This window comes from Mastigoproctus giganteus, chromosome 12, assembly GCF_048544385.1.
Source record: "Mastigoproctus giganteus isolate SK-2022 chromosome 12, ASM4854438v1, whole genome shotgun sequence".
In the NCBI taxonomy this organism is placed as follows: domain Eukaryota; kingdom Metazoa; phylum Arthropoda; class Arachnida; order Uropygi; family Thelyphonidae; genus Mastigoproctus; species Mastigoproctus giganteus.
In genome coordinates, this window is record NC_143586.1 from 100699704 (window position 1) to 100720682 (window position 20979).

Here is a 20979-nt window from a genome sequence, read left to right on the forward strand (position 1 = left end):
GACTGGAGGTGTGCAAATGTATCACCAGTTCACAAAGGGGGTCCAAAAGGTGACACAAGTAACTATAGCCCTGTTAGTTTACCTTGTGTTCTGGGGAAAATAATGGAATCACTGGTTAAAGAAGAATTGCAAGATCATCTAGACAAGACTGCAGTAATAGTGAAAACACATCATGGGTTTGTTAAAGGGAGGTCTTGTCTGACAAATTTGATTGGTTACTATGATGTGGAGGTGCCTCCGTAGCCAGGTGGGCAGGAGCAGCAGTGCGTAGCACATGCTTCTTGATTAGATCGTGGTTCGAGCTTGTGACCACCAAATATGGAGGATGTGGAAAGATCAGGGAATGACTACCGCATATCCCTGGAGCAATATGGCCTTAGTTGCTAATGCTCCTAAAAACCAAATAACAACAACTGTGATGTGGTCACAAAGGAACTGAATGCCAAAAATAATTTTTATATCATATACTTAGATGAACAAAGGGTGGTGCTCTTACCAAGAAAGGCTTAAGTTCTACAAATTGCAGTGCCTGGAGAGTAGGCACCTGTGCGGTGATCTGATTGAGGTGTATAAGGCCTTGAATGGGTTGAGCAATCTGAATGCTGATGGGATTCTTCCTCATGCTCAGATTCAGAACCTGATGGGGCGGTTTCAAATTGAGGAACTACAGTTGTAGAATAGATGTGCGGAAATTTACCTTTAGCCAGCATGTATTTGATTGGTGGAAGAGACTTCCATCTTTTGTTGTGGAAGTTGATAGCCTAAATAAATTTAAGAGCTGGACAGGCATTTTGAATGAATGGAGGGGTGAAATGGGAGTGTTCTTTCTTGCATCGTATGGCTCTGCTAATGCTAATTCAGAGTATGGTGTTGAGGAAAATTTATAGCTTTATGGAAGAGATCCTGAAACTTTCATCTCCCGATCACTGGGATCCTGAGGCCAAGCAAGAATCAATGCAATGGAAGCACCCGGGTTCCTCCCCAACCGAAAAATGTCTGACGCGATCTTCAGTTGGTAAGCCATCATTTTTTGGGATGCCGAGGGATTTTATGCATTCACTACTTGGAACACAAGCAGACAATTATTGGGGAATCGTATGCATCCCTACTGTACAACCTAAGGCGGGCCTGGGCAAACTTTTTGGCTGAAGGGTCACATTAGGAATACAAAAAGAAGGCAGGCCGCAAGTTTTTGGGTGTTAATTTTATAGTCACCCAGGTGAGCGCATAGCTCCAGCCATCGGGTATCTGCAAGTAGTCCAAACCCGCCTCCCAATGGGAAGATTATTCTCTGTGCTAACATCAACTGTCATTCTGCATGTGGCACAGTAACTCGGAATTCAGCCCAGGCAACCACAACAGCCTGCAACTCGAACACTTCCTCGCTACATCCTCTCTTATAATCCTTAATAAGCCCAAAAGCCTGCCCACATTCAGTAACACTATATGGAGGGCCACGATATCTATCTCAACAGCCACAAGACAGATCATTGACTTGCTAGTCCGCGAGCCTTGGACAACTTCCGACCATTGAGTGACTACTTTTAACCTTCAATGCTCGACAGAAGCAGCACAGCCTCCTAGAAACAACATAATCTGCTATGCACTAACCAGAGCAGATTGGAATCTCTTTAATTCTACAATTCAAGGTCCCTTCAAATTCTTGGAAACAACAATCTCACAACCAACAACCAGGATCAGAGGAAAATAAAATCAATCATAACCAATGCCAGTGACAAAAGCAATCAACAAAACCATTCCCCAAGTGCCGTCCTGTGGTGGTGGTGGTGCAACCCACTGGAACATCTCGGCCATCAAGTTCATGCAGCGAGGAAAGAATTCCAACAGGCTTGCCCTACTTGGCTTCCCCGTAAAGTAAATGACCTGCGTAATACCTACTGTAGGCTAAGGAATGACTACACAAACCTATAACCAAGAAGAAACAGTCATTGGAGCACCTGGTCTCCATGACTGGAAACACTGACCCCTGGGAGTTGTATATCACGTTTTTAAGATACAAGTTCCCCCGAGGTGAGGTCATCTCCCTACTCAACCTCTGGAGGATGAGTAGGATTTCTTACTCATCTCTTTGATTCTCTTCACTACATCCTTAATTAATTTATTATTTTTTTTTGTCTCTATCCAGGAAGAGAAGGCGCCACTGACAGAGACCAGCCAGTGAATTATGGGCAGTCTGTCTACTTCCTAGCGTTGTGTGTGGGCAACGATACATCATTTCCTGAACTTTCTGATCATACATCGTACAAATAATAGAATTCGTTATTCTCTAACAACCAAGAATTTAATGAGATGAATGGAACTGTTTTACATCTTTTAACATTTTTTTTTAAATTTTGGGTGTTAATTTTATAGTTGAGATTCTTAAAACTGCTTGTAAATGTTCATCAGTGATGCTTGATCGTAAAGAATTTTTATTTAGATTCATGCTGGAAAATGTTTGTTCACATATGTAGGTTGATCCAAAAATAACCAACATTTTTCGGGAAAAATCTTTAAGTTCGTCAAATTTGTCCTGATTAAGAGTACAGTAAACCCCAGCTATTCGCGGTATCTGTATTTGCAGTTTCACGTATTCGCGATCACTGATTTAATATAAAATGTAATCTTAAAAAATGTGAATTTTAAAGTGCCGTGAACATTTTCCACCTTAAAAAAACATGGGCGTGGCTAAAATTATCTTTCCTGGTCAAAACAGTGCTCAGTGGGTGGGGGGGGGTGACAAAATCGCGAGTGTGGATGTTTCTTGCTAATCCTTGTTCAGTATGTGTTGTGTGCTTGTCATGGAAGGTTTCGTCGTTTGCTTTTAATTTATACGCTTATAAATTGAATAAATTTATCAATTTATAAATTGATATGCTTACAAAAGTGATAAATCAACCTTTTGCGGTGTAAAACAGACTTTTTCGAGCGTGTTAACGGAAGAAAGTGACTTTATTGTGGACAAGTTCTTTCTAACCCGTTCAAAAATATGGCTACGAATAACAAGGGAAATGTGAAAAGATCAAAGAAGGTGATGACATTAGCCAATAAAATTGAGTTATTGGACAAAATTTCTAAAGGTGAAAGTGTCTCCTCAATGGCAAAACATTATACAATCAATGAGTCAACGGTACGATCAATCAAAAAATCGGAAGAAAAAAATCCGCCGTAGTGTCCGTGAAAACGCACTAATTGCTTCAAAAATTTGCTCTGTAACTCGTGACGTTAAATTAGAAAAAATGGAAGAAGCTTTAAATCTGTGGATAGAAGACGGAACTCAAAATAAAATTCCGTTAAAGTTCACTCATCATTCGTGAAAAGGCAAAACTCCTTTATCAACACTTTAGCGAAACTGGTGATAGAACTGGCGGGATAAGTTTTTTTGCTAGCAAAGGCGCTGGTTTGAAAGATTTGTTTGAAATTTCTAACTGTCTATGTACATAGTCATATTATGAAGGTACATATAATACATACATAGACAAAATTTTAGACTAGTTTTTCTTATGTATTTCATACTTTGGAACGGAACCCCTTTATTACTATGGGAGCCATAACTCAGTATTCGCATTTTCGGTATTCGCGGCATTTCACAGGAACCCCCGCAAAAAGCGGGGGTTTACTTTATTGTAAAATTTACAGATTTCCTCACGACGGTGAAATTCCCTTAAATCGGTATCACACTGCAGATCTATAATCTGAAGTTGTGGTTCACTCGGTGCACTATCAATTTCTATTGAAAATGAGTCGCGCACTATTGCCAAACTTGTCTCAATTTTTCAGAAGTCGCCAAATCTTCATGAAACGTCGTCATTCAAAGCATTGATAATTTCACAATATTTTTCAAATTTATTTTCTGGAATCTTCAGCAACTTCATGGTTGGAAAGTGGTCTACCTTGTTAATCAATAAATGTCGAAGGAACAACTGGAGTTTTAATTGAAATCCATTCAAACTTTTTACCACATCATGGGCATATAAATTTTTCCCTTGTAACACGGTGTTGAAAGTATTTAAGTGTGTCACGATGTTCAGGATAAACGCAAATTCACAAATCTAGTTATTATCAGTTAATTCGGGAAAGTCCATAATGTTTTTCAGTTTTAAAAATAGAATGATGTCATCTTTAAGATCCCATACTTGCCAAAGAACTTTTCCTAAGCTAAGCTATCGAATTTGGCTATGATAAGGAATATCTGTGTACTCGGACCACCAAATACGGAGGATGCGGGAAGGTCAGTGAATGACCACTGCATATCCCGGAGCAATATGGCCTTAGTTGCTAATGCTCCTAAAAACCAAATAACAAACAATAACAAATAACATCTGTGTACTCGGATTCAATATCTTGAAGAAAATTGTCTGTGTTTCAGGCCCCTCGATCGTATTAAATCCTGACTATATTTCAGGCCCCTCGATCATATTAAATTTACTAGTTTAATAATACAAGATGTGACATGTTGAACTTTTAACACATTTTTACATAATACTTGTTGATGTATAATACAATGAATTGTAATTAAATTATCAGGATAATTTTCACAAATTTTATCCTGAATTTTCTTTAACGCTCCAACATTTTTACCTGTCAAACTTGGTGCTCCGTCAGTTGTTACGCTTACCATTTTGCTCCATTGTAAATTATATCTTGTTAAGCATTTTTCAATTATATCAGCTCCCATTGTTTGGTCTTTAAGAGATTCCATTGAAAGAAGCTCTTCAATAATTTGAAAATTTGAGGTACATCCACGTATGAAAATTAATAACTGCGCAGTATTCTTTTGGCCATTACTTTCGTCGAGAGCTATCGAGTACCATGTTATGGATTCTAATACTGATAATAATTGCTCATTCAAATTTGTATCCATACATTCAATTCATCTTACTGCGGTTCGCCGAGATAAACTTATATTCTCAAATTTGTGTTTAATGTCAGGACATATAATTCCACAAGTTTCAGTCATACATTCTTTAATATAGTCTCCATCACAAAAAGGCTCGTTGCTTTTTTCAATTATATGAGAAATAACAAAACTTGCCTCTACAGTAGCTTCTTGTTCCTTAGTTAGCCGTGTAAACACATTTTGTTGACTAAATAAATTTTGAATCAATCCATCAGCAGTTTTCTTTCTTGCTTCCAGAGTTAAATTGGCACCATATTCGGAATGTTTAGTAGTGAAATGTCTTTTAATATTGTACTCTTTCAACACTGAGACACTCTCCCGGCAGATGAGACAAATAGTCTTGTTATTTATATTAGCAAAGTGATATTTTGTGTTCCACTCGTCATTGAAGACATGATGCTCTTGTTGAATTATTCATTTTTTATTCATTTTTAAAAGGGCGTAAATATTATTTTTATTGCTACTGGCACCAAGATGATAACTGAAGATAACTAACTGCGGGATGGACCGTCAGAGAAAACAGATTGGAACAGCGGCCGGTCAGCAGTCCTATCCTATTACTCTGCCACCGCAGCAAAGCCATTTTCGTCATCACCGGTTGTCTGTTACCATAGTTTTGTGCAGTTAGTTTATAATCACAAATTATACCATTATAAAAGTGCCCGTTGGCTCGCTCCGGTTCGTGCACAATTTCAAATTCTATCTCAATTTGAACAATACAGAGATGATAAAACAATTTACAAGTCGACAAATCCTGTAATGTATTACATATACAAATTTATTTTTCAAAAAGGCGTCGCAAAAGGCATAAAATAAGTAAACTTTTTTCGAAAATACAATTAAAGCTCGCGGGCCGCACAAAAATGTGTGGCCTGCGGGCCATAGTTTGCCCAGGCCTGACCTAAGGGATGTCGTAAAGGAAAGAGCCGTGGATAACTTTCCAGAGGTGTGCTGGAAAGTTATCCATGCACTAGTGCACAGGTCACATGTGCTTGCTGCAGCTTGAGAGGCTGTGACTTTACACAACTTTACCATCCACCTTACAGTTTGGATCTGCCCCCCCCCCCCCCCGTGACTATTTCCTGTTTTGACACCTCAAGAAAAACCTACATGGACATTACTTTGCTGATGATAATGAACTGAAGTCTACTGTTTCTACATTCATTGATGGACAGGACAAAGAATTTTATTTGTCTGGTATTTCATTGCCAACAAAATGGAACAAGTGTATTGAAGTTCAGGGGAGTTACATTGAAAAATAAAACCAGATTTTTGCCTCTATCTCATTTACTTCATAGGTAGCTAGATAATATATTGAATGCCCCTCATAGTTCTTGTTACATGTTAAACAAATTAGGTTGTTATCATTGATTGTTATATAGTGGGGATATTTAAATCCTAAATATTTCCAAAATTTATAATTCCTAATTACAAACAACTGTGTTTTAAATTAGGTATTCATCAGAAGTGTTATATATGAATAGAGGGGAAGCATAATTTTGTGTTTTCACTTTGAGTGCTCTTACACCCACCAACTGTCAGGCCAACTTCATAATGGGGTGAAGTTGAAAACTAAACAGTAGCAACAGCAATGATGTATTGGCCTAATGTAGCTGAGTGGTCAAGCACAAGAGTGCTGAAGAAAAGCATTTTAGCGGACTGTGTACCAAACCTGCATGACTGCTAAATACAGTTGATGATTATTAATTGTCAAAATGATTAATTGTTAGCTCCTCTGACCCAGTGGGTGTACCAAAGTATAAAACGTTTTTTTTAGATCACATAAATCTTCATTACCATATTATATCTCCATTACATAAATCAGACTTAGTGAGAATTGTGTTTTCTATTGTACTTTCTAGAAAGGGAGGAGGTGGCTCCGTAGATTGATATGCTGATTTTCTCTACTTAAGGTATATCTCGTAAAACATAGTAATAAAAATTGGACCAATATTATATTAATATCTTTTACTCGATATTACCTCCCAAATTACCCCCTGAAATATGGTAGGCCGATTGGGAAACACTCTGTATATAAAAATAAATAGAGCAAAGCACTTAAATTGGACAAGCTCTTGAAAGATGTCCCATTGTCTTCCAAGTCCAAACAGCAAAGAGGCCAGATGAACAACAGACCAACAAACCCCAACACTACATAGACTGCACTTTTCTGGCCTTTACAGAATCAGTTTTGCGTTTCAAAAGATCATTGTGGAGTTGGAGGAAATACCCAGGGCTGCAAGACCTGTTACACTTATTCACTGTGTCCATGTATAATTTCTGTACGATGGAACTCTGCTGCACCACAGCGGTAGAAGCACAACTTTGCAGTACATCTGCAAATTAGGATGTATTCAGACCAGTCTTCTGGGATGTCAATATACATGTATACTGATGAGACAAAATATTATGACCACCTACCTAATATGATGTTGGTCCTCCACGTGAGGTGAGGTATGGACACTACAAGATTTCTAAACGTGTCTTGTAGTATCTGGTACCAGCACGTAACCAGCAGATCCTTTAACTCTTGTATGGTCTGTGGTTGAGACGCCACAGATCGGAGTTGCTGTTCCAGCACAAACTACAGATGCTCGATGGGATTGATCTCTGGGGAATTTGGAGGCCAGAGTAATACCTGGAAGTCTTCCTCATGTTCTGCGAACCAGTCTCAAACAATCTGGGGATGTGGCATGCCGCATTATCCTGAGGTGCCTCCGTAGCCAGGTGGGAAGGAGCAGCAGTGCGTAGCACACGCTTCTTGATTAGACTGGGGTTTGAGCCCGTCACCACCAAATACGGAGAATGCGGAAAGGTCAGGGAATGACCATTGCATATCCTGGAGCAATATGGCCTTAGTTGCTAATGCTCCTAAAAACCAAAACAACAACAGCATTATCCTGCTGAAAGACCGCACCGCCAGAGGGGAAGGCCATTGCCATGAAAGGGTGTACCTGATCAGCAATGATGTTTAGGTAGGTGGTAGACGTCAGATTGCCCTACACATGGATGACTGGACCCAGGGTATCCCAGCAGAACATTGCCTCCATCGGATTGTTTTTGTCCCACGGTGCATCCAGGTGCCATCACTTCTCAAGTTAAATGACCCAGCCGTTCACATGGTGCAACAGGAAACTTGATTCATCGGACCAGGCGACCTTCTTCCAATCACTCAAGGTCCAATTTCAATGCTCATGTGCCCATTGTCTCCAGTGAACGTGGTTAGCATGGGAACTTGGAGTGGCCTGCAGCTACGCTAGCCCCATTTTCAGAAGGGTTCGATGTACTGTGCTGTGACACACTTTACTCCGATCATAAGCATTCCAATTACTGGCGAGTTGTGCTACATTCGCCCTTCTGTTGCCACGTACCATCCGGGAGAGCCTTCGCTTACCTCGAGCATCGATGAGCTGTGGTTGTCCAACACCTTGCCGGTGGTTCGTGGGTTCCCCCTCCTCGGAACACTTTCGGTAGGTACTAACCATGGCTGACTGTGAGCATTCCACCAGGCATGCCATTTCAGATATGCTCCAACCCAGTCGTCTGGCCATTACAATTTGGCCTTTGTAAAACTCGCTTAAGTCCACTGCCTTTCCCATTTGAAGAACAAGAGTAACACTGAATAGCAGAGCTCTGTATCAGGTGTTTTTTATACCGTGTCCCGACCCGCCCACGCCCTGCAGTTCACCTACAGTTGCTTCGATTTGCATATCGACTCACTGGTCATAATGTTTTGGCTGATCGGTGTATGCACACACATGTATGCCACCAGTGTAGTCATTCTAGGTACCTATTATAACATTTTTTACTGAGATCTGACTGTGGTCCTGGGTACATGTGCAGACACAAATTGTACATTGTAAAATTTGTGTCTGCATGTGTTACCCAGGATCTCACAATTCCTTATGGCCAGAAGAAAAGGAATTGTTTCATTTCAGGCACTTCTGGATGTACATGCAAACAATGTGTTCTAAAAAAAGCTTGTCTGCAAACCAGATTATTTTAGGAGTACTCTCCATTTCTGGAGAGTGGAGGAATTCTCATATGCCTCTTCAGCTGAAGCTACAGTTAGCCTATTTCAGCCAGAGTGAGTGGGAGTTCCCCTCCAAGTTATTCCTTGGTTGTACAGTCCATAAAACAATGCAAATTGGCCTGTGGCATTTGTACAGGCATAATACACGAAGTGGCAAGTTTTGACTGAAATACTCAATATACCAAGGGATCTCCGTAACACCCAACCAACCTAAAGTGAATTTATTAAGCAAAAGTGATAACACTGCACAACCAGAGAGACTAGATACTAGTAGTTTGCACCATATGTAACGATTAATGATTGAACAAGGTAGTTTATACATACACACACACACACACACACACACACACACACACACACACACACACACACACACAGTGTTATACATTTCAACTGCACTAGCAGAGTAATAATTCATGATTTATAACAAAAAAATGTAAAACACAATGACGTGCATGAATCGAGAACATTTCATTTAGGAGCATCTGCCATTCATTCATTCCTCCAACCAGTGCATGACAGCAAATGTAATATTGAGTGTTTCAGGTACATTATACAATATACACTTGGTGATCACTGAATTATGACAACCCCATCCTTCATAGACTATGCTGCTTGTCTTGCGGTATGAAAAGCCAAACTGGTTGGACAATGGAAGACTGGAAATGATTGTGCTGGTCAGTGAGTCCAAATTTCTGGTGAAACGTGCCATCAGGTGTGCACGCAAGCAACATAAATCCATGGACCCATTGGGCATGGTACCCACTAGCCAGGCAAGTGGTGATTGCTTAAGTTGTTGTTTGGAATGGCGAGTGAGACATATGGACATGCAACCATCATCTATTCCAGCACTGTGGAAAGCCTCGAAGGCAGTGATGCAGATCCCTGTAGACATCTTCAGATTTTAGTGGAATCAATGCCTAGGTGAATAGTGCCTGTATCTGTGTGACAGTTATGAAAAATAAATAATAATTGCCAGATTTCTAATGGTTTGATTTTAAGGAAATTTGGCAAGGTTCAACAAATCTTTCTAAAAGGCCCAAATATAAAATTTCATGAGAATTCATCCACTGGGTGTCAAGTTTTTACATGAGAAAATTAGCAAATAATAATGATGAAAATTTGCAATAATAATTGCCGGATTTCTATTGGTCTGATATTATGAATTTTAGGATGGCTCAACAAAACTTTTTAAAGGTCCAAATATAAAATTTCTTGAAAATTCATCCACCGGGATACAAGTTATTACATGTAGAGAGAGACTGACAGGCAGGCAGACGTGGTGAAGACAGTAGGTTCATTATGTTTGTATGCTAACATCCCTAAAAAAGAAAGGGAAACTTTGCTGTGTATGAGAAAGCTTTTATTTCTTCATAATTGTAATGCATAACATGCCCTTAACATGCCTTTTTTTTTTTTTTTCAATGTATTGTTTAACAATTTAAAAAAAAAAAGTAAAATTATTTAAATATTTTAATTAAATTACAGAAAGTACATGTGTTATTTGTAAGATGGCATATTGCATATCGATTTCCTCTTTTCCCAGGTGTTGAGATTATGCAGTTTGTGCTTCCCTCTTCTTTGTAGCATGCTGTGTCTGTGAACAGAATCTAATCAGAAACTGGGAGTTATGGTACAGTGTTATTGTAAAAGCAGCACCTTTATGTTTGTATGAAGAGGGCGATGTTATTGGGCATGATAGGGATACATACGGACAGTGGAAAGTGTGTGCCATTACAAAACTGGAATACTCCACTATATGTGCAAACACTAGCATGTATCGATGCTTGATCTTTGTGTATGCAGTTCGGAAGCATTCTGTTGCAATACCAGTGCATGCCCAACATCCACAAATGGCAGTTGCTAAAATGGCAACTCCTGCCCCCCCACACACACACATCGCTTGATCTGATGTTGGTTTAATTAATGTCAGTTGGGATACCTCTGTCTAATTCCAATGAATATTTTATAGATTCATAGTGCATTTCATCTTAAAAGAGAGAATAAGGACTTCAAGCTTTCATGTTTCCATTTCCTTATTAATGATAAGAACAGCTTTCTCTGATGCTAATTTTTTTTTATATAAACAGGTCATACTATTATATCTGTTTTTTTCTTATTTTTTGTCTGGAGGGTTTCTTTTGCATTTTGTTTCACTTCTTGCTGTCGGATTGATTTCAGTATAACAAAATGCAACTGTTATCCTTAAATCTCTTACAAATATTGTAAAATTTAATCAGATTTTAATAATTTTGTGTTTTAATCATTAGTAGAATTGAATCATTTATGTTACAGGCTCCTACAGAGATGAGAATAAAGGGCCTTTTTTGCTTTGAGTTTCCTTGCATCAATCATATAAAAGTTGTTAATACTAATAAAAAAAAATGGCAGTATTAGAGAAATATTAAAGTAATTTTATTTTGTGTTATTCAGGAATTTAAATACAATATTGGATTAGATATGATTTACTTGCAGTGAGTTGGCATCTAAGGTGATGATTGAGTTATTAAGTACTTATACTGAAGATAATGCGTCACAAGCAAGAGATGATGCTCATAGGTATGTTCTCTGATTTGAGTAAAATTTATTAACAGTAATATCTTGTATTAATAGTTAGATAATTTTGTAATTCTTAACTCTCAGATACAGTAATAATGCCAAGTTTTCTTAACACTATAGTAAGGCTGCAGGGACAATGCATGTGGTACTATCATTGATATGAGGGAACTTTGCCGGTAGACAGAGGTAATTATCCCATTGTACCAGTCAGTGGCCAGACCACATCTTGAATACTCTGTACAGATGTTGTGGAAGTCTCAGTTCAGGGCAGATATTGACTTGCTTGGAAGAGTATAAAGGAGGACCAAAAAAAACAAACAAAAAAAAAAAAAAAAAAACCTAGTTGTGGGTACAATTAGTCTCATGCTAGATAAGACTCCACTTTTCTAAGCTGTAAAGTTTGGAAACTAGACACATGCATGCTTGAGGTGTGCAAGGCTGTAAAAGGGCTGAGCAAACTTAAAAAGGAGGCATATTTTCTCTTTTTAGGATGTTGTCCATTGATGATATCCATATTGTATATTTTGCCTGTAGTAGTGTTTGTTCATAGGGCTATTTTGTTATGCGACCTGAAAAACCTAGAATAACTCAGGGGAGGGGGAGCTACTCCCTCTCTTGACATTGGCCAACAACAGCCTCAATTGAAAGGACTGGAAATTCTTTCTTTAGACAAGGGGCATTGAAACGAGACCACTCAGAATGGTTTTATGTGTTATGCTAACTGAGTTTTTATGGAGGACAAACAGTAATATCCCACAATTTACATCTCCCATTCTAAGCTTTGTCAGTAAGTTTTCACTCTTTTATTAAATGGTCTGTTCAAAGCCATGACATTTTTCATCCTGATTATACTTGTTTCCCCTGTCTTTAAGAGATATCTTCTTAAGTAATTCCAATAAAGAACTAACTTTAAATTAGTTACATAAGTACTCCACAATTACATTTTTCCAAAAGCATAATGTTCCAGAATCTGTACTAGTTCCTTTATCACATCCTGAGGATATAAAGTTCTTTTATTTAGCCTTTTTCACACATATCCTAGCCTTTTATGTATTCTTTTATTGGTTTGTTTAGTTTTATATATATATATATATATATAAGCATTTTGAGAGAAAAAATGAAAAATGAGCGAAGAAGCAAATTCATGGTCATCTTTCTTTCTTTGTTTTTTACTATTAAACATTATTTTTACCATTTTACACACACACACACAGTGCTGATTATCTGAACTGCAATTAATTGTATGAGTGCAACCAAGGAATGTGGAGCATTGACCTTTGTAAGCCCCCCCCCACTCACTGAGTCAGCTCATGTGGTCATTATTCCAGTCTTTTCCTAGCCATCATTGTAGCCACTTGTCAATGTTTAGTGTTGTGTTTTGTTTAATTTTCAAACTAACTCATTCTAATTTTCATGCACACATTTACATGACTATAAAAAATTTATGGTCAGGTAAATGTGTTATAACAATGGCAGACAAAGTGGAAATATTAATTTGTTGAAAAAAGAGGGGAATCAGGGAAGAAAATTACCGAAAGATATGCTGTTGGCTGGTCACAATTTTAGACATTAAAAAGAATAGCAAGTCAGTTATTCATCTTATTTCTGTATTAGAAAGTGAAGGTGTTAGCTATAGCAGAAAAACAATGAAAATGCTGATAATGACAAAGTAGAGACATTGTACAAATGGTTTATGCAAAAAAGATCAGCTGGAAGCCAATTTGAGGACCTGAGAAAGTGCTAATGCTTAATAGAGTTAGGAGGCAACAGCAACTTTAAAGCCAGCTCTGAATGGTTATGTAATTTTAAATCTTGAAATGGTTTACAAGAGCATGAAATACATGGTGAGAAATTGTCTGCTAACAAGAAAAATGCCGAAGAATGCAGGCGCCTCCGTAGCCAGGTGGGAAGGAGCAGCAGTGCGTAGCACACGCTTCTTGATTAGACCGGGGTTCGAGCCCGTCACCACCAAATACGGAGGATGCGGAAAGCGGAGGATGAGGATGCGGTGGTCAGGGAATGACCACCGCATATCCCGGAGCAATATGGCCTTAGTTGCTAATGCTCCTAAAAACCAAATAACAACAACAACAGCCGAAGAATGCATTACTGAAATGCCATCATTTATTAAAATTATCCCAATTTTAAGACAAATGGGCCTGGAGTACTAGTGTCCATGGTTAAAGAATAACAATAAGTATATATCCAGTAAAAATATTTAATTATAGATAACTACATCGGAGCTTTTGAGACAATCGTGTCTCTTTATCAACAAATTTGAAATTAACGTATACAGTTATGCGTGCAGTGAGGCGAGTGAAGGCACGTTATTCATTAAATTGGTATCTATTGTTGCTGCACTGACATGCGCTGTATTACTCTAGCATTTTTCCATGCAGCAACAATAGATACCAATTTAATGAATAACGTGTCTTCACTCGCCTCACTGCACGCATAACTGTATATGTTAATTTCAAATTTGTTGATAAAGAGACACGATTGTCTCAAAAGCTCCGATGTAGTTGTATATAATTAAATATTTTTACTGGATATATACTTATTGTTATTCTTTATCCCAATTTTATTTATAATGCTAACAAAGCATCTTTAAACTGGAAAGGGCTTTCTCAAAAAACCTCAAAACGTGAATCTTTTGCTCCCAGCTATAAAATGAGCAAGGATCGAGTGACAGTGGTGTATTGTGCTAATTCATTTGGCAAAAGTAGGTTTTAAATCTGCTTCTGATTGGCAAGTCAAAATGTCTAAAAGCTCTAAAGAATATGAAAAATTTATCCATGACATATATGAATCAGACCAAAGCATATAACACCTAATTTATATGTGGAGTGATATGACAAGACATTTATTCCTGAAGTGAAAAAATACCAAGAAAATATTGGAAAGTTTGGGAAAGTATTGCTCATTGTAGACAATGCATCATCAGTGAACTTTTGTAGAATGAAGATGGAAAGTTTAAAGTCATGTTCCTCCTCCCAAAATGTAGCCTTTATTGCAACCTATGGATTGGGGATTATTGAAATTCTTAAACTGTACATGAAACTATTGAGAAGACTAACTATGTGATGGTGATTAAAATTGTGTTGAACCTTTATAAAATTCTTGAGTGTGCTTACATGCTTGCTGATTCATGGAGCTGTCTTAAAGCCAAAATATTGTATAAAGCCTGAACAAAGCTTATTGGAAAGTGTTGAAGTCTGAAAAAAAAAAAAAAAAAAAAAGGGAGTTGAACTTCTTGAATTATTAATAGCATTCCTGGTTGTTCTGATGATGGAATTGAAGTGACAGAATGGATGATCATAGCTTCCAAATTTTGGCAGATCAGAAAATTGTTGACAGTATTCAAAAAGATAAGGAAGAAAATGATGAATTGACTCCCTCTCATAGTGAAGCCTTCAACTGCCTTGAAATAGCAATGAAGTAATATGAAAAGCAGGATGAATGTAATGCTCCACATCTTTTTACACTGAAACACGTGAGGCTTAGCAGCTAGAAAACTAGTTTCATCTGGTGAACAAACATCATTGTTAGACTTTTTCTAATATAGTTTTTTGAAAATTTAATTTATAATTACTGTGCATTTATTTATTTTTCATGTTTCCCTTGCTTTAAAAGGTTTTTATTATTTATTAAACTATAAGAGTGCATTGTAATATCCATCATAATTTAAATTAATAAATTTTTTTTATGGGTAAGAGTTTTTTTTTTTTTTTTTATAATCCAGTTATCTGAATTTTTGATTATCCAAACCACCTTTGTCATGGTTAAATTCAGACAATTGGGGTTCTACCACACACACACACACACACACACAGCAGTAATACTTTCTCCTCTCTAACTGCTTTAACTTTTAACTTTTTTGTGAGTGAGTTTTTAAGCACTCTGGGAGTCCCGAGGAATGACTTAAAATTTTTCAATTTTTTTTTAAACGAAAGCATTTATATAAAAATGCATTGATTTGTTCTTATTTTGATTAATTTTCCAATATCAGAGTGAAATTATTTCCAAAATCTAATCAGAATTTTTTTTAAAAAATCATAAATTTGTAGGAACTAATTCGTTTCTTCTTTTTTCACTTATCACTGTCTTCTTGTATCACTTGATTCAGTTTCATCACCTTCTTTATCTGAATTCCAGACGAAGTCCAGACAATTTCAGATTTTGTAAGTCAAAATGGGATAATGACTGATAAGTATGATCTCTTTCTTCGATTTTAAAATCTATTTTCATGATGCCATCTTTATGAACTGTCTGCAATTACTTAGAAATAGATAAGAGATGGCAGCACTTAAGATGAGTAACATACTTTGAAATGAGTTTAAAATGTGTGTGTGTGTGTGTGTGTGTGTGTGTGTGTGTGTGTGTGTGTGTGTGTGTGTGTGTGTGTGTGTGTGTGTGTGTGTGTGTGTGTGTGTGTGTGATATACAGGGTGTCTCAAAAATATTGGTACAAATGTTTAGGGGAGATAGATAACATCTAAAGGAATGTGAATCGCATAGGAACCCATAACCGGAAATGTCACCGTAAGTTGGTACACGGCGCTGTTCATCAGTTCACAAGAGGGAAAATTTCTGGTTTACTCATTCAAGCAGTAGTCGCCGCACAAAGAGCATGCATCGATATACGAACTGTGAGCTGGCAGACATGCACCCAATGTATGGATTAGCAGAGGGGAATGGACGAGCCGCTCAACGAATTTATGGAGAACACTTCCCAGACAGACATGTAACGGACCACCATTTGTTTGCGTGTGTGCATCAAAATTTGTGAGATTATGGGTCACTTAGAGGTAACAGGAGTAGTGCGGGCAGACCACGTTCGATGCAAACTCCTGCCATGGAAGAAAGTGCATTGAATGCCATCCAGAATAATCCTACTACCAGCACACGTGCCGTTGCCTCTGCTTTAGGAGTGTCTTGTTGCAGTGTACAGCGTGTCTGGCACGACGATTTCTTACACCCCTTTCATCTCCGAAGGGTTCAGTTACTGCTCCCCCAAGATCATCCTGCATGTGTGGCTTTTGCACAGTGGTTTCTCTAAGAAACTGTTCAAGACTTGAATTTTCCAGCCTACGTTTTGTTCACAGATGAGGCTTATTTCACTCGGGAAGGCTTATTCAATCAGCACAATGCTCATGTGTGGGCTCACGACAACCCACATGGTGTGTGCCCCCATGCGGCACAACATCACTTCGCAATAAATGTGTGGGCAGGTATGGTCGGTGACTGCTTAGTCAGCCCATACCTGTTACCATCCCGCATGAACTCCGCTAAATATCGGATCTTTCTTGAACAAGTTCTACCAGGGTTACTTGATGATGTTCCAGCAAATGTGAGACACAAAATTTGGTTTCAACATGACGGGGCGCCTGCCCATTATGGAAGGTGTGTTTGTGACCATTTGAACAGGCGTTTTGGGTGTCGATGGATTGACCGTGGTGGACCCATTGCCTGGCCCCCCACGCTCATCTGATTTATCGACCCTTGATTTCTTTCTGTGGGGGGCCCTCAAATCTATCATCTATGAATCGTCTGTGGAGACAAATGTATCTCGTGGCGAGACTCGTCTGCACTACTGTCAAAGAAACTCCAGGTGTGTTCGACCGTGTCTGCCAATCCATGCTGCGTCAGTGTCACGCATGCATCGTGTCTCATGGTGGAACCTTCAAGCATCTGTTGTAACATCATGAAATGCACCCATCTCATACTCCATTGTTAATATTATGTAAAATAAATGTTCGCCACTAATTACTGTCTTGTGTCATTTCTGCTTCTTGTGCCTCTGCTACTACTTTCCCATGTCGTAGTAGCAGTGGCATGTGATGCAAGAAAGCAAGTGTATGAGCTTATGCAGCATCAGCCAACACAAAAAAAAAAAAAAAAATCACACCATTCCCTCCAAATGCCTGTCCAGTTCCTCCTTAAATTTATTCAACCTATCAACTTCCACAACGACAGATGGAAGTTTGTTCCAGCAATTAACCACCCCCAGCCGACCGGGCTAGCCGAGTGGGTAAAGTACCTGCCCGGCAACCCAAAGGTCGCGGGTTCGATTCCCGCCTCGGGCTTGGATCAAAGTACTGCAAAAAACCTTGGGAGGTGCAATATGGCCACAGAAGCCGATGCGCCAACAACTACCAAATCAAAAAAAAAAAAAAAAAAAAAAAAAATTAACCACCCGCTGGCTAAAGGCAAATTTCCACATATCTATTCTACATCTGTCTTTTCTTAACTTGAATTTATGCCCCCTTAGGTTCGTAATCTGAACAAGTGGAAGGATCCCATCAGAATTCAGCATGCTCAACCCATTCAAGGCCTTAACGTTTCTGGTTATGGGTTCCTCTGCGATTCACATTCCTTTAGATGTTATCTACCTCCCCTAAACGTTTGTATCAATATTTTTGAGACACCCTGTATATAACACACACACACACACATGCACACACATTTCTAATTGTTCGAATTTTTGATTGTTACCTATTTTTTGTGGTTTTTACCTATAGGCATTAGTGTTCATTCACTTCTGGTCATTAAGCCAGCCTTATTTAGGTCATCTTAATTCCGCATGGCCTATATATATTAGGTTTAGAAGTTTAATGCTTAATGATAATGAATTTTACAATCTACCTTTTTCAGACTTACACAAATAATAAAATAATAAAAAGTCAATATTTGAGTATGCAATCAACCTCATAGGCTACTAGTGTGAAGAATGGTGTTTTTTTGTCTCACAACATCCTTTAAAGTTGGGAGTGATTGTAGTCAACCGAATTTTCATTTTGGGTGTGACATCCAGTCTGTAATGATATTTAGATTTTGTTTAAATAAATAAGTAAAATTTACAGAAATTATCAACATATCCCTTGGGATCTGCAAAGCACAGTTTGGGAACCACTGGTCTAGAGGTATAGAAGGTGCATTCATGCAGTAGTACTTTTATCTTTAGCCATGGCTAGAGACAAGAGCATCAAGTGTGACAAAACATGTAGCTGGCCTTTAAAAAAAAATAAAATAACACCGGCTCTTATAGTATCGTCCTTTTTGTTACTTTCACAAGTGTATGGAGGCAACAAAAAATGGATGATTACTGAATTAAATACTGAATTACCTGTAGTCCCTGGCTGTAATTAGGTGTGATTCCAAAAGTTAGCTGCAACCATTTGACATTTTAGCATTTGATTATGACAAGTAGACCAAATGAAAGAGGCATAAAATCATGATTTGACACCAAGAAGACAAATAATCAACAATATATTAGGCATCTGATTGTGCTAAAAATTTGTTGGAGTTAGTGAAACACAAGACATTTGCCAAGTCTTTCAAGAAGTGTTGAATCAGCAGTGCCCTAAATGGACTGAAAGTGACGCACTCTTTGAACAGAGTGAAACTTCAGACCATTACATGAGTATTCAAGTGTGACAGTAGTGACTGAGGTTTTAGCATATCTATGATAAAACCTCAGTCATATTATGAGTGAATTCTTCATTCCACACTAACATTTTATTTAGTAAGTACATGTGAATTTATGCTTCATGCATAAGCTACAAAATAATTTTTCCCAGAATTTGTGTTCTGAAACATGGGTAGGTAGGCCTTATGGTTCATTGCATCTTATCATCTAAGAAAGTGTTTTAGCAGTTTAAGGAGTATGCCATTGAGATCTTGAAATTATTTCTTTAAAATGTGAAAAGTAAACTCTTGATATTTGCAGTTTTGATTATGTATAGCATATCTGTTTCACATTCATGGTTTCAAAATTTTTGTGACCAATTTCTTTACAGACTTACATATCCAACATATATAGATACACATACCTCTCTACTTAGTTATGCTGCAGATGTGTAGGTGAGACCCGATTTGACTGATGCACTTGGATCTCATCGTAACATTTAAGTCATATAATACCCATTGCACATTTTTGAGAATTCTGAACCAGATGTAAAGCGATTCCGCTATATCAGTCAGCAATTGCTTGAAAAAGTACATTGCCGACTGCATAACAAATATAGAGGAATCATAGTTGAGATCAAACTATTGACTTGTATGTTCTGGAGGAAGCTATTACCTGATTGAGTGGGAGACCTGAAAGTCATATTGGTAGAAGAAGAGGAGCAGAGGATTGTGAGTTTGGCACAAGATATTGGAGGAGAGGGTTTTAATATTCTCAAAGAAAGTGAGGTGAAAGAAGTAAGGAAGAAATGAATAATAGGATTCAAAGGTTGTCATTTAAGACACTACTAGAGATTTTCGACACATCTAAAGCTCTGGCTGACAACACATTTGAAATGGACCCTTTAGTGACGTTTAGTCTAAAATTAAAGGGGATTGGTGGCAATTTTGGTCACTTACAAAGAAACATACAAGGATTTGTATGAAAGATGAAACAAATGTCCATAATGACTTTTTAACAATTTTTTTTTTATCTTTACAGTATCATTGTTGGTAAGTTGAATGTTCTTTATTTACTCTTTATATAAAATCGTCATAGTCTTTATATGAATTTTTGTTATAAACAAAAATTGATATAAATACTGAAAATTGATACAATATTGAAAACAACAATGGGCCCAACTCCGAACCTTGGGGGACTAATAACTTTAGTCCATGAAAAGCAGTGTCCATTGATAACCACTCTGTCTTCTTCCATTCAACCATCCCTTTATCCATTGTAGCAACTTGCCCTTAATGCCATACTGCTCCAATGTTTACAGTAGTCTTCCCTGTGCCACAATATCAAAAACTTTCCTAAAATTCAAGTATATGATATCAAAATTATTCTTTGCATATAATTCCTTTGTGACCACATCATAGTATCCAATCAAATTTGTCAGACAAGAGTTCCTCTTAACAAACCCATGCTGTATCTGAACTATAACTGCAGTCTTGTCTACATGATTCTGCATTGCTTCCTTAACCAGTGTCTCCATTATTTTCCCTGGAACAGAAGTTAGACTAACTTCTGTTCCAGTCTGTAATTACCTGTGTTACCCTTTGATCTCCGTCTTTGTGAATTGGGGACACATCTGCACATCTCCAGTCCCTGGGGACCTCCACTGAGTCCATTGAAGCTTTCAATGGCTAAGGGTTTGCTTACTTCCTTTAATATAACTGGATAGATCCCATCCACCCCAGGTGCCTTCCTTATGTTTAACTTCAACCATTTCTCCTCCCCTTTGCTCTCAGTACAAAATCACTTAGCTCCCTGTTAGAATTTGATAAACGTTTGGCATTCCCCTCCTTGAATAACTCCTCATGTGTGAAAGTAGATGCAAAATACTTTAGTTTATGAGCTACCTGACCATGATCATCAATAGGCAAATCCATCTGTGTTAAGTGGACCAATCTGATTCATCCCTTTCCTTCTAGAGTGTACATAAGTAAAGAAGTCTTTGCTGTTTTTCTTTTCATCCTTTGCCAAATATTTCTCATAATCTGCCTTCACCTGCCTAACCTCCTTTGTGACTTGATTA

At 37.9% G+C, this 20979-nt stretch overlaps 1 protein-coding gene across 1 annotated transcript in view; it reads left to right on the forward strand.

Moving 5' to 3' along the window:
• The window catches only part of eIF3m (eukaryotic translation initiation factor 3 subunit m), a 123486-nt gene that overhangs the window by 79529 nt on the left and 22978 nt on the right, over positions 1-20979 (forward strand). Inside the window, exon 6 of the mRNA XM_090386747.1 lies at positions 11409-11492. Within this exon, the coding sequence (XP_090242873.1) occupies positions 11409-11492 (84 nt within the window). The remainder of the gene's footprint in view (positions 1-11408; positions 11493-20979) is intronic.